At 37.3% G+C, this 14,695-nt stretch overlaps 3 protein-coding genes and 1 pseudogene across 3 annotated transcripts; 3 read left to right on the forward strand and 1 right to left on the reverse strand.

Moving 5' to 3' along the window:
- The first annotated feature begins 4,007 nt into the window (after nucleotides 1-4,007).
- LOC149386227 (polyubiquitin-like) lies at nucleotides 4,008-6,503 on the forward strand. Its single transcript, XM_089625428.1, has 2 exons — nucleotides 4,008-4,280; nucleotides 5,172-6,503. The coding sequence occupies exon 2, from the start codon at nucleotides 5,172-5,174 to the stop codon at nucleotides 6,315-6,317; it is 1,146 nt and encodes a 381-aa protein (XP_089481554.1). The 5' UTR covers nucleotides 4,008-4,280; the 3' UTR covers nucleotides 6,318-6,503.
- A 2,768-nt stretch (nucleotides 6,504-9,271) lies between these two features.
- LOC149386228 (transcription factor CPC-like) lies at nucleotides 9,272-10,568 on the forward strand. Its single transcript, XM_089626040.1, has 3 exons — nucleotides 9,272-9,504; nucleotides 9,825-9,915; nucleotides 10,027-10,568. Exons 1-3 carry the CDS (start codon nucleotides 9,450-9,452, stop codon nucleotides 10,118-10,120), a joined length of 240 nt encoding a protein of 79 aa, XP_089482166.1. The 5' UTR covers nucleotides 9,272-9,449; the 3' UTR covers nucleotides 10,121-10,568.
- A 959-nt stretch (nucleotides 10,569-11,527) lies between these two features.
- On the reverse strand, nucleotides 11,528-12,811 carry LOC149386229 (postsynaptic protein-like protein). Its single transcript, XM_089625287.1, has 4 exons — nucleotides 12,621-12,811; nucleotides 12,381-12,498; nucleotides 11,920-12,011; nucleotides 11,528-11,812 (listed from the first exon to the last, which is right to left on the reverse strand). The coding sequence occupies exons 1-4, from the start codon at nucleotides 12,634-12,636 to the stop codon at nucleotides 11,748-11,750; spliced, it is 291 nt and encodes a 96-aa protein (XP_089481413.1). The 5' UTR covers nucleotides 12,637-12,811; the 3' UTR covers nucleotides 11,528-11,747.
- A 914-nt stretch (nucleotides 12,812-13,725) lies between these two features.
- LOC149386230 (AAA-ATPase At2g18190 pseudogene) lies at nucleotides 13,726-14,492 on the forward strand (annotated as a pseudogene).
- The last annotated feature ends 203 nt before the right edge of the window (nucleotides 14,493-14,695 follow it).

Below are 14,695 nucleotides of genomic sequence, written 5' to 3' on the forward strand. Positions count from 1 at the left end.
CTTATTCCGGATCAAAGTAGACACGTATTGCAAACTAGCTAGAGAAGACTAATTCGACCATAACATGTCCTCCACAATAAACAAAGCTTGGAGATGAATCAAGAGATTATAAATGGATCTTCGGATCCTAATGGAGGACTGTGAATAAACACTGAAAAAAGAAGTTTAATGTTATCTTATGCGTGATTACAAAGAGAAAGAAATTATTTTTATTTCTTTCCTTTTTTTCTTTATGCTCATAATTATCTAGAAAGAAACAACGCATAAATATTTGATAATATAAGGATTTTTTTTGTTTAACTTTAGCATTCATGTCTTAACTTCTTTGATAGATTTTGTACTGGTATTTCTAATTCTTGAGTAGTATTTTTGTTGTTGGATGAGGCAAAAAAGCGAGGGCATTTAATCACGTGATATGTTGAAAATCCTAAAGAGTTTGGAAATGCTACTGAGTCTGGTAATTGTGGCTATGAAGATGATTGGACATGTTCAGTTCTGTTCGTTAGTTGCTTTGTTGGTCTATTGGCTTGGATACTCTTAGAAATGTAATATAATTGTAGACATGTTATTGGATACATGTCTACAATTATAATTTTTTTTTTAAAAATTCGCATTTGTATTTTAATCTTTAATTTGTATACATACACGTCTACAATTATATATCTATAGACATTTATATTTACAATTTTTGAAAATTGTAATACATATCTACAATAATATAAAATTGTAGATATACTATTGATACAACTTTGAAACATCTTAAAGAGAAAATGATTTTAAAAAAAAAGAGAAAAAAACATAAAGAAAGAGAACATGGAGAACAAAGAGAAAAAGAGAAAAAAAAACATAAAGAAAAAAATGTAAGGAAAAAAATTATAAATTTAAAAGTAAAATAGACATTGTACATTAAATATACTACTAAAAGTGTTGTAAAAAATAATGCGGCCAAATCCCAAATTTCGATCTTTTATTAATCAGAAGCTTTCCTCTTTCCATTAATGACCGAAGATCTGAAAATGAAAATTTCCGATAATCATTGATGCATAGAATTATTATTATGGTCTAATACCCTGTGGTCTGTGCCCATTAGATCATCTTTAATGGTAAGCCAATGTCAAATTAGCTGACCATGCCACATAAGCCATACCAAAATACAACTTATTTGAGCTAAATCATCCAGAATGGTAAACTAATTTCTCATCTTGCTTAAGTTTATCCCACTTGTCAATTTCTATTTTTGTTTATTTTTTATTCAATTTCCACTTGTTAAAACTATAATTTTTTTTTTATTAAAATTTGTATAATTCAATTTATTACGCCAAATGAAGAACATGTAATTTTTTTAAGAAAATAATTTGACTATATTATACTAACAATATATTAAGAGATTTGTAAGTAACTACCACTTTAAACATGTGATTTTGGATCTAGCCTATGTTTGACAATTTTTAGGGATATAGCCAAATAGCTTATGTGGCAATAATTAAAGTCTGATTTGCCCTTATTTATTAACAAATTCGTCACTTTCTCTCTCCTATTTTTTTAAAATATTTTTTTTTGCATCAAAACTTCAAAAATTCGTATTTTTTTCATACGAACTCGAAATTGAGTGATTTCAGATCCTACAAATTCGTGGCGTCGAGATCTTCAAAAATAAACCCATTGTGTTTGATGAAAAATTATGTTTAATGCATCATAGTTACGTTTCCATTTATTTTTTTTATAATTTCAAAAATTTCCAGTTATTTCCATATTTCAGGTAGTAACATGATTTTTCTACATCTATGGTATTAAACATGATTTTTCATCATACACAATGGATCTATTTTTGAAGATCTCGGCGTCACGAATCTGTAGGATTTGGAATCACTCAATTTCGAGTTCATATGAGATAGATATGGTTTTTTGAAGTTTTTATGTAAAAAAAAGTGTAGGAAAAAAGTAGGAGAAAGAAAGTGACAAATTTGTTAATAAATAAAGGTAAATAAGACCTTAATTATTGCCACATAAGTCTGTTGGCTATTTCCCTAAAAGTTGTGAAACATAGGCTAAAAACCAATTTCATAGTTTCATTTTGACTATTTCGCTACAGTGCTCATATATTGATTATATATGTACAAAAAATTGTGTCAACAAATAATTCACACAAAAAAAATATTACTCAAATATTGGTAATTAAAAATTTATAAAATTAAGTAAAATAATAAATTTAACAACACAACACATATAATCTTATTACTAAAAAGATGATACATTCAATCTTGGATATATTACTAACCAATATCACAAATAAGAAGAAGAAAAATAACTGACACCATCCTGGCTATCGGACGGTATCGGCACAGCCGTGTCCGACAGCGAACCTTTCCGAGTCAAAATGGGAGGAAAATTTCTGGGACTTTAGGACGGCAGTTCCGTGCTATCGGCAATGGAATTTTCGTCGTCCGAATTAAAGCTTGACGGAAATAAGAGTTCCAAACAAAGAACCAGACTTTAATGGCAGACTAAGTTTTGGCCGTTGGATTTTGTATCTAACGGCCCAGATTATTTAAAAAAAAAAAAACAACTCTGACAAACCTGTGCGCACATACCCTGCGTCCCTGCCTTCCGTCGTCATCCTTCAAACCCCAAAATCACTTCCGTCGATCCATGGAAATCAACTCGCCAGTTCTGTGCCACACGGAACTCGGAATTTCCGTAGGCGCGCGGGAAGTCTCGGAAGCCCGTCCTTCCGTGTGATTCCGTACCGAGAAGCCAGGATGAAACTGACATAATGCAAACAAATTAAACAACACATGCATAGAGACTTGAAGTGGACGATGATCAATTGAAATCTTGGTTTCCAAAAAATCTTCTCATATTCAAAACAATAAAATAATTGATAAAATATACATCAAGTGGTGTATTGTGTCCTATGTATTTTGCTTAAGCAAGTAGCTCTATAGAGCTAGTTTCTCTAGTCAATCACATAGTCAAATTACCAAATAATGATTAAGCAAATAGCTTAACACTTCTCCCAATTGCAAGCAAGTCCTTAAAATTATTAAGCTATAAAATGCCTAAGTCAAACCAAGGTTTGAAATCTCGCGCGAGATGGGGGTATCTCGCACGAGATCTCGCGTTTGGGAAGGGTGCGAGAGAGGTACGAGTATATCTCGCGAGTTTGGTCAAATCTCGCGAAATCTCGCGCCATATCTCGCGTGTATAATACCTCAGAATCTCGTCCGAGTGAAGTTATTTTTTGCAAAATTTTCCCCCATTTCCGCATGTTTTCCGCAAAAGAAGAAGAGAAAGAAGACCTCCGGATCTCGCGCATCTGAAGACCAGATCTGGGTAGATCTCGCCGAATCTTGCCGTGTACCCCCGAATCTCGCGCTCTGGATGTGTAAAACTGCTCAAATCTCGCCGTGTACCCCTGGATCTCGCGCGGTAAGGTCAAAATTGAAATATAATTTTTTTTTTAATTTTGAATGAATTTTTTATCGGATTGTTGAGTATTTTTTAATGGATTGTTGATATGAAGTTATTATAATCCGAATTTATGTAGTATTTGAATAATTTGATGATGTTGTCTTTATTTAGTGTGACTTTGCTTGAGAATTCTATATTATATGTGTATTGATTTGTACTCTACTTAGAATTTCATGTCTAGAATTTTGAAAATTTTATTCTAAAATTTATATAGATTGTGTATCCTAAACTTATACAAAATCATAATTAAAAAATTGTTCAAATACCTTACGGAATACCTTTTTTTGGTGGTATATCCCACGAAATGCGGTATACCATACGATACGAGATACCTCATACGTTCATCAAATACCACGAGATAAAAAAAAAAAATGCGGTACGACCGCGAGATGCGAGATTTTAATACTTGAGTCAAACCAAATTGTTTTGGGTATCAAAGATGGCGGCGAGTGCCTTAAAAAAAAAGAAAAAAAGAAAAGAAGGCGGCAAGTAATCGACGTCATTCCCTCGTTTATAGCAAAACCAACAAACTGATAAATATTAAATACACGTATGCGAAGCTTTCATCCATAACTTTGAGATCCCAAATTTAGCGTGTAAACTGGGCGACACCTCATCTATCCACGTGTCGCAATATAATTCGAGTATTTTGATCACGGGTCTTGAGATTTTTTGCCTAACTTTCCCTATAAAACGAGACCCTCCCAGAGGCTATTCTTAAATCGCAATAGAATTCGCTTATCAGAACTCGTTCCAGTTGAAGCCAAACAAGTTTCTCTATTCTTTTACCTTCTCTTCTAAGTTTCAAGGTACCGATTCGACCTCTTTCTCACTATCTCCAATCGTCTTATGTGATTATCGTTTGTTAATTTCTGTTCATTTGATTCTCGATTTTAGCTTTTCAACTCATTTTCACCAGATCTGATAGATCGATATTGATATTTGCTTAAATCAATTCTTATTTTATATTTTATTTAGTTGTTTCGCTAATTCTATACAGATCTTACTTCGTCGAGCGTTTTTTCTACGTCTGTTTAGATCAATCATCTTTTCTTTTTCAGATCTGATAGATTATTGTAAAATATTAACTTCAATTCTCTTTTATTTAGTTATCGAATCGCTCCGCTATTTTGTGTCTAGATCTGTAATCGTAATGGTTTTTTTCTTCGTTTGGTTAGATCAAGCATTTCTTTTCTTCAGATCTGTAGATTTGTCAAGATCTTGGCTTCTCTTATTTGATATTTATTGATTTGCTTCGTTAATTTAAATCAGGATCTTGGTTCAACGCGTTTAGTTATATTCGGTTAGTAACGTATTGTTTGATTAGTTGTTTTGATTCTTCGTGGAAAATTTTAGGGTAATATGGTTTGATTTTGATTCTGTTTGGAGTATCCGATATGTATATTATGAATTTTAGAGTAGAAATCATAGAACATAAACTACCAGTAAATTTTAATTTGGCTGATGATATGGAAGCAATTTTTCTAGCAGCTGATAATTGATTCTTGGATAAGTTTATGCTGATAATTGATTTTGAGTAGATGTAGGCTTTGTATAGTTTTTAATTTTATTTTAAACTTAATCAGTCGTATTTTCAACCCATAATATGGGGATAATAATTTCAATTAGTAAGTAGTTTCTGTAAAGATCAATCCTTTAGTTAAAAATTAGGTTACTGATTATGTTCAATATTATTCTAGATGCAAATCTTTGTCAAGACCCTTACCGGAAAGACCATCACTCTCGAGGTCGAGAGCTCCGACACCATCGATAATGTGAAGACCAAAATTCAAGACAAGGAAGGAATTCCCCCGGACCAGCAAAGACTCATCTTTGCCGGTAAGCAGCTTGAGGATGGCCGAACCCTCGCTGATTACAACATCCAAAAGGAGTCGACCCTCCACTTGGTCCTCCGTCTGCGTGGTGGCATGCAAATTTTTGTGAAGACCCTCACAGGAAAGACCATCACCCTCGAGGTCGAGAGCTCCGACACCATCGACAACGTCAAGACCAAAATCCAAGACAAGGAGGGTATTCCCCCGGACCAGCAAAGACTCATCTTTGCCGGAAAGCAGCTCGAGGATGGCCGAACCCTTGCTGACTACAACATCCAGAAGGAGTCGACTCTCCACTTGGTGCTCCGTCTCCGCGGTGGCATGCAGATCTTCGTCAAGACCCTGACGGGAAAGACGATCACCCTTGAGGTCGAAAGCTCCGACACCATCGACAACGTCAAAACCAAGATCCAAGACAAGGAAGGAATTCCCCCGGACCAGCAGAGACTTATATTCGCCGGAAAGCAACTCGAGGATGGCCGTACCCTCGCTGACTATAACATCCAGAAGGAGTCTACTCTCCACTTGGTGCTCCGTCTCCGTGGTGGCATGCAGATCTTCGTCAAGACCCTCACCGGCAAGACGATCACCCTCGAGGTTGAAAGCTCCGACACCATCGACAACGTCAAGACCAAGATTCAAGACAAGGAGGGCATTCCCCCGGACCAGCAGAGACTGATCTTTGCTGGAAAGCAGCTTGAGGATGGCCGTACCCTCGCCGACTACAACATCCAGAAGGAGTCGACCCTTCATTTGGTCCTCCGTCTCCGTGGTGGTATGCAAATCTTCGTCAAGACTCTGACCGGGAAGACCATCACCTTGGAGGTTGAGAGCTCTGACACCATTGACAACGTGAAGACCAAAATCCAAGACAAGGAGGGAATCCCGCCGGACCAGCAGAGGCTCATCTTTGCCGGGAAACAGCTCGAGGATGGGAGGACTTTGGCTGATTACAACATTCAGAAAGAGTCCACCCTCCACCTTGTCCTCCGTCTCCGTGGTGGTCAGTAAAATGATTGGTTGTGAAATAAGAAATTTGGGATCTACGTTTGTTTTTCGTGTCATATGGTTGGATTTTATGTACTTTTAAAACTATCCGCTGGTTTATGTTTGGCCCTGTTTGAGGCCTCACTGCTATATTTCTGTTAAATAATAATCTTTGAGCAACAATACCTGTTTGATTTCGTTGCTTTTCTATGCGTTTGTGCTTGGTGGTATCTGCTCTGTTTGGTTTGCTTTACTAGAAGTTGATGCTGAAGAATGCTGTGAAGTTATATGCTTTGAAAGAATCTTTGAAGCACTTCTTACTTGTTTGGTGTCGTTACTTTTCTATGCATTTGTTATGTGTATTTGCTGTACCAGAATATGATACCGTGATGTTAGGCTTGGAAGAATCGTCCCTTGCCTTGCTAAGAGCAGCAAGGTAAGTTTCGGTGCAGGTGGGCCGAGTTAATCTCTAGGATGAACAGGTTAAGGTTTTAGGTTGAAATCATTTTGGCTGGTATTCGTGATCTGTCTTGTGGGTCGTTTCCTTGGTTCACTTTTTTGGAGCCTTGGAGAATAAAATTGTCTATACTGAGTTTGAATTTGTTACTTTCCAAAACTGAGTTCATCATACCGTTGGATGTAGCACAAATTCCACCTAAAATTTCTTTTGTTTGGGGACAAGTTTTGGTTGTTGTTTGTTGGCATGGTGAGCACTAATTTTGTGCCCACATCAAGACTCTAAAAGGTTGTTATAGGACAGCTAGCTGTGTGGTTATTGTATGATGATACTTTACATGATGAGCGATCTTTTGGCACGTCCAACATGGTTTGTTAACATGTATACACGTTTCATGTACTCTTTAGGCCAATCGTCTTTGTAAGGTCTCTTATTTTTATTGTACATAATTCTTTATTGTCTGTAAGGTCTCTTAATTTTATCATACGTAATGCTCTTATTGTCGGTACCTTTTATCATGTTTTGTGTTTGGACAAAATAGCGTATTATTTAAGAAGTTGTTATACAATTTTTCAGGATTGCCTTGTGCAACTTAATGATCTTTCTAATTATTTACTAATTATATCGAGCTGATTTTTAGTTCCTGATTGACTAGAGGTACGATCAGATTGGATAAAATTTTATGACGAGAGAAATTTTTTTGACTTGAATACACTCTTTAGGGTTATTCTAAATAAATTATCTCATCTATTGATCTCATGCCGGTGTTATGCTCTTGTAAATTTTATTGTTCGTGTTTTACATTGGCAATACGAGTGGTTGTGTGAATCTTTTGTGCGTACCATAGTGGCAAAAATTGCAAGTTTGTGAGGTTTTATTTGTGCGTGTAATCGTTGTGGGTTTTCGGAGGAAGAGCATGTGAAAGTGAGAGGACCTGAGAGCTACGGGGATCTTAGACTGGTTGACTTTGGAAGAATAAGAAAAACGACTAGTCTACATGGAGTTTTAGAATCTTAAGTACGAAATGTTTGTTTTTCGATATTATTAGTACATTATTTTTTGACTAGTCTACATGTAGATGTTTATTGTCTAACTAGGGGGAAATTTTTAGGTGCCGATTTTTCCCATTATTATTATTTTGTTCTTCATTCTCTTATTTTTTGTTGCAATATGGTAAGCACGATAACTTTTTTGTTTTTGGTGAATCCCATGACTTTTATTCCTTATCCAATTGTTAAATCACAACATCATTCAAGGTGCATGGCGGGACATACTATCGTAATATCATATCCGATCGTAATATCATATTTTGCAAGATCATGAGCTATCACATTACAAGGTTGGAGAATAAAAGCAAACTTCAACGCGATAAATAAAGACTCTAATTCGTCAATAATGATACCAAGGTCTGAGCGGATTCACTCTGAGTGAGCAAGTCGTGATCACCAAAGAGCGATCAGAGTGGACTAGAATCTCCTTCCAACCAAACGCATCTGGTTCAGCAGATTGTTCGTCATGTTTCTTGATAAATCATCTCTATAATTTATTTATATTATAATAAATATTCATTCTCTATTCATGAAATCTTTAAAAGTCAATAAATACCTTCGTACGGTAACCAAATCGTAATTAAAAAATACAGCCTATTACAAACTTGCGTAATGCTCTTATAGTAGTAGGAGAATATGAACCACTAATTACCTAATACAGTCTTTACTGAATTGTAAATTATACGCTGTTAATATTGAAATAGTTAATGCCTTAATGGAGACCAATTATAAAATTAAGTTTCTTATTGATTGGTTTTAATTTGTGCTGCGCTGGTGATTTTTTTTGTTTGTTTGTTTGTTTTTGTTTTTGTTTTGTAGAAGACCCAAATACAATACAATATTCAACAAAGTTATAAAAGACGAGCACATGCTAGGACCGAATATTCATTAGGGGATACGTTTTGAATGTTAATAAAATATAAGTGGTAACAATAAACAAATTTTTTGGAGGTGTAATTGCGAATTTGCAATATATTGGAGAATACAGATTCCAAATGTGAGATTTGACTAAAACTCAGGAGATGTGGTTGATGATTTCCCAAATGGAAAAATCTAGAATGTTAAATAGCATATTAAATCATTTAATATTTCAGATATTTTAAGCTCCCAAGAGTTTCACAAGTTGGTTCGTTTCTCACCAACTCTCTCGACGTTTTCGAACTTTAGTTATTGCTGACGTACAGTCGTTAACAAATTATGCTAAAAAATAATTAATAGATGATCTGAGTGCTAAAAATATTGACCGTTGACATATACAGACAAACGTGAACTGTATAAGATAATTTATACTGTCGGCCAATATAGATCAATCATAACAGATAAATAATTTATTATATAGTAGGCCCAAACTAAGAGCACAACCAGTCAACGTCAAATATGAAACAATCAACTACCTTTCAAATTACGTTTGAAAATACCATACATCGTTGAATTTGAGCGTCCTATTACCCAACTACCATTCTTCGCATTGGTCTTCTTTGCATATATATCTATAAGATCTCGACGAAAAAAAAAACTGTACCTTTATATATGTGTGTACTTTGGATTACCAAGTACCAGAATTAAAGTTCCTTAACGTCTCCGAAAGGTTTTGTTTTCATTTTTCTAAGATTGTCCTTTTTTTTTGGGTGTGTGTGAGAGAGAGAGCAAATGGCTGACTCTGAGCACTCTTCTTCCGACGATAATTTCGCATACTCACAACAAGGTCCTTTTCTTATTTTACACGCTTAGATAGCCTCTGTTGTTTTCTCTCTCTCTTTGCTCTCTTGCGGTTGATTATTATTTTAATTGTTTCTGCTTAGGCTTTGCTTTAAGTACACGACATGTTTATTAAACACAGCCATTAATGCAAAGACAAGCTAGGTTTTATAGGAGAATGGGAAATCTTCTCCGAAAGAAATCATAAATTTATGAAATCTTTCGATTTTTTTTTCCGCTCTATTAGTTATGTGATTCTTTGTGATATGGGATTGAGGCAAATAGAAGAGACTAAAGTCTTAAATATTGGATATATCCATGAAACAGAGGAAAATAGTGAGGAATCAAGGCTCATTCTGGAATTCTCCGAAGACGAGGAAACGCTCATCATACGGATGTACAACCTGGTTGGAGAGAGGTTATTTTCTTCTCATTCTAAAAGGCCATGCTTACTCTATTACCCTGCTTTTGTGCTCAAGTAAAAAGACGAGAAAGTAGTTAATTTGCGAAACTTTTGCTTTGGTCATAGGTGGTCTTTAATTGCTGGAAGAATCCCAGGAAGAACAGCCGAGGAAATAGAAGAGTATTGGATGTCAAAGTACTCACTGTCGACAAGTGAATGAGAATACGAACCAAACCATTTTCAACGTCGTTCTCTCTCTTTCACTCCTCTGTCATTAGGAAGGAATTAATATTTCTATTAGTTCATGTAAATGCAATCATGTTCTAAGGTGTTATTTGGAAGGTTAAGGCCCTTGGAAATCGATTCAGGACCAATATTGGTCATATCCCAGCTTTAATATTTGTGTCGTTTCCTTGTGAAAGCAAGGAAGCATAGAGACTGGGGGGGACTATGAGAAATAGAAATTTTGTTTTTTTAGTGTACTTTATTTGAAGAACCAAATATTTTCTTTTCAGGCGTATTTGAATAAACTTACGCGAGTATACAAGAAAATATCATGGGTCTTAAATACAAGGTAAGATATAACTAGACTATATGTATAGATTTATATATAAGCACAAAGATCGGATTATGAGGGAGAGAAAGTTACTGATATTACTTTACCAAAGAGGCTTTGTGGATTTTCCATGCGAAGAGAGATTGTTGAATCAACTGTTGCTCTCCAAGTCATGAATATGAACCTAGAAATATTTAAATGACTGTTGAAGTCCTCACACTAAAAATACCTACCACAATATTCGGCTGAACAACTTTCATAGAGCAATTAGACTTGCTATGTATTCTATTCTTCTGTTTGGATATATCGAGAATAGAGAGCAAGATTTCTCACAACCTAGCTCAATGGGCTTCAAAATGTGTTGAGTCAGGTTTTTGTGAGTTGGGGGAAATCCCAGCCCTTGTCCGATAAATTAAGAGCTGAGGCTAAGCAGTGAATGAATTTCCAGTTTTCTACCCAAAAAAAAAAAAAAAAAAAAAAATCAATTGATGTCTCTACTTATTAACATTGCCAAACCTGACATTGACTGAGTAGGCTTTTGCCTCAATGATTTTACAGGTAACTAAAACCTCGCAGAAGAAACTACTCAACTCTACGTGGACTTCCGTTAAAACACGTGAAGGCCAATCAAGTAATCTAGCAGTACAGTCACAAACTCAGCATCAGATTCACCACAGCATAGCCAGATTTTCACCATCTAAATTCCTTGTTGAGTAAAGACTAGAATAGCAGTTATTTTGGCAGAAGTCATAGGTACCACGTGAGGAATCGAATCCTCGTAGTACTTAAGATCATGGGCCTCACTATTCGACTAGTAATACGAGTATAGTCGCTATGATCTAACCAAATTGCTACAGATTAGAATGGTACAGCCAAGCTATTCTGGGTCACTGGTAACAAGGACGAAAACAAAACCTCTCCTAAATACCACGAAAAGAAGGTCAAATCATACAAGTTTCTAGAGGTGCATGAGCAAGAAAAATGAGGAGTAGATGATTGCTATTATTACACCACCTTAGAAATCATTTCAACGAAGAAAGAAAAAACACTCTCAAGAAATAACGTACAAGCTAATAAGCTTGGTAAACCGACGATCTATTAGAACAGAAATGTATTCACAAGGTAAGCAAGTGTCTGTCACACTTAAAATGTAGTCTTTCTAATTCGCAGATCTTGATTACATACCAGCTGTGCTTATGGACGGTACATTATTCAATCCAAACACCGCTGCTAAATGGTAAAACCAAATCTTAACAAGCTATATGTCAACAACAAACATCCCGAGGCTTCATTACACATTGCTTTGTTTGTAGAACTTTGTGTCAAGTACTTGTTTTCCACACATCGCACAAACTCCTGCGAATGACATTACCATAGCATAAGAGTTCAAAAGAAAGTGTCTTTACCAAAGAGTTTTGTCACAAAGAATGAAAAAAGAAAACATAGTACGTCATTTAGCGTACCTTTGCTATAAGCACATGTGTGACAGTATTTTCCGTCCTGGTGTACCTGTTGTTTGCAAATGATGCACTTGGTATTCCCATACGGTGTCCACCTGAAAGAATTATACATTAAAAAAAAATTAAAACTAATTACACCTTGTGTATTCGGCATCAAAGTTCTAAAAATTCCAATCAATGATATTCGTTCATCAACCCAATTGGGGAATTTAGGTTGAGTCCTGATCAGACAAAATCCATAGCGAATTTGAATATACTGTTTATACCACTAATACAAGCAATTAGTCTAAATCCCAGCCCATCTGAACATGAAATCGACCAAGTTCGATTTGTCTAGTTCAATAACTTAAATCACACCCAAACAATTTATCGATACTTGAGACCCAAAAACCCTAAAATTGAAATTCGAAAGACGTCGAATTCGTTTCTTATGCCATATACCGAAACAAGATATAGCTAAAAACCTCTTCTTCTTGGAGAGAAGCTTGTTCTCGTTGATCTTGCGACCACCAGAGTCTGTTGTGTTACTTGCTCCTTCTTTCCACTTGTCTGGAACTATCACCTTCCCTAGCTTTTTCTCACCTGTCGAACAGAACGTATATAATCAAAACCACATGGATCACATACAATTCGAAATCACGGAACTCAAAGATGCGAACTTGGAAGAGGAAGTGAATTAGAGAGAGCGAGAGAGAGGGGCTTACACTTTTCGCACACCATGGTCGACCTTGCACGGTTGTCTCTGTATTTCGACTGCAAATCGGAGACCTATATTAGTTGGCCCTAAATTCGCCGATTGTTCAACGCACCGCTCCGCTCTAAGTCTATAGAACTCGGTTGTTGATAAACAGACGAATTGACTAAAATAGCCTCAGTGGCCCGTGTTCCTAAAATAGCCTCTATATAGTCTAATAATCTCCCAAAATGCGTCGCGCGTTGCTGCATAATTTTATTTTGAGTAATGTTATTTGACACAACTCACGAGTTGGAACGATCCACTCAGAAGTTGACACGTGGATGTTGGTGAACAAGTGTCAACTTCTGAGTAGATCGTTCCAAATCGTGAGTTGTGCCAAAAATCATTCTCGTTTCATTTTTCACCAATAAGTAATTTTTTTTTAAAGGAACCAATGAGTAGGTTAGATAAGGTAAGAAAATGCTTAAACATAATTAAAGTTAGTAATAATTCATAAATCATATAATATACATAACAGACACATTTAAAATAGAGGAAATGGCGGCATAAGTGCCCAAAGTTTTCGGGTTTTTACACTTATGTACCCAAACTTTTTTTTTTTTTTTTTTTTTTTTTTTTTTCGCGGTATAAGTATCCAATGTCGCTTCTCCGTCACGCTTTTAGTGTTTTGGACGTTAAATATAAATGGTCTTTGAAATGAACGGTTGTGACTGATTTGCTTAAATAAAATAATTTTGAAATGAAAAAAAAAAATACCTAAATCCCTAAACCATAAACCCATTCGCTCGCCCGTGTCCACCTCGCCCCACGCCGTCCCCTCCACCACCTGATCGAACACCGGCGGCAAATCTCCACCGTCGAACCCGCCGTAGAAGTACGTCGTCCTCACCAGGTACCGCCGCCCCGACTCCGCCGGCACCGCGAAGCAGTACTTCCGCGCCGCCGCCTCCGGGAAGTACCGCAGCGTCGCTAAGACGGGGACGGCCACAGATGCGTTGTCGAGGGCCGCTTTCTTTCCGACAGATACGAAGCCCTCGTCGGAGACGTACCGGAGGCCGTTCAAGGCCACGATAAATCCCGCCGGGAATAAAGAAACCATCGTCGCGATCATGATGGACGCCGGTCAAGAGACCGTCGACACCTTCGCCGGAATCAAACTCACCTGGAAGAGAACCCCAGGACCACCAGACCGGTTCGAGCTGAGCTTCCACAAAAGCCACCGCGAAGCAGTGTTCGAGTCGTACCTTCCTCACATTCTCGAGGAATCGTCTAAGGCGAAAGAACAGAGTGTAGACCCGGCGTTGAAGATCCACGCGCTGAAGGACGCGAGGGCGAGGATGATGACGTGGCGGCGGCGGAGGGGAAGAGTAACGGCGGTGGCGGCGAGGGAGTGGTGGGATTCGGTGGCGTTCGATCACGCGGCGACGTTTGAGACGGTGGCGATGGAGGCGACGACGAAGGAGGCGGTGGTGGAGGATCTGCAGAGGTTTGTGGGGAGCCGGGAGAGGTACCGGAGAGCCGGGAGGGCGTGGCGGCGGGGTTACCTTCTGGTGGGCCCGGTGGGGACGGGGAAGTCGAGCTTCATCGCGGCCATGGCCAACTACTTGAAGTTCGATGTCTACGATCTTCAGCTAAGCCGGGTTCGGAGCAATGCCGAGCTTAGGAATGTGCTGCTCTCTGTTCTAAGCCGCTCCATGATCGTTGTCGAAAATATTGACTGCGCCGACGGGAATCCGGCGATGCGCGGCGGCCGGTCAGGGAGACGATCCAAGGTAAAATGCTATTTTTTTTACAAAAGATTAAAATGTATAAATTGTTAATATATTTATTAATTCAGACATTGTAGGATGAAGACACGTGGCTCGGGGTTTACATTTAACGTCCAAAACACTAAAAGCGTGACGGAGAAGCGACATTGGATACTTATGCCGCGAAAAAAAAAGTTTGGGTACATAAGAGTAAAAACCCGAAAACTTTGGACACTTATGCCGCCATTTCCTCTTTAAAATAAATAAACATCACATGTTTTACTACGCATATATGTATGTGTGTAGAGTTCATTATATTTTTTTTTTTAATTTC

This window comes from Urtica dioica, chromosome 9 (assembly GCF_054948205.1).
Source record: "Urtica dioica subsp. dioica isolate 48M chromosome 9, U.dioica_male_clone48M_v1_H2, whole genome shotgun sequence".
NCBI lineage: Eukaryota > Viridiplantae > Streptophyta > Magnoliopsida > Rosales > Urticaceae > Urtica > Urtica dioica.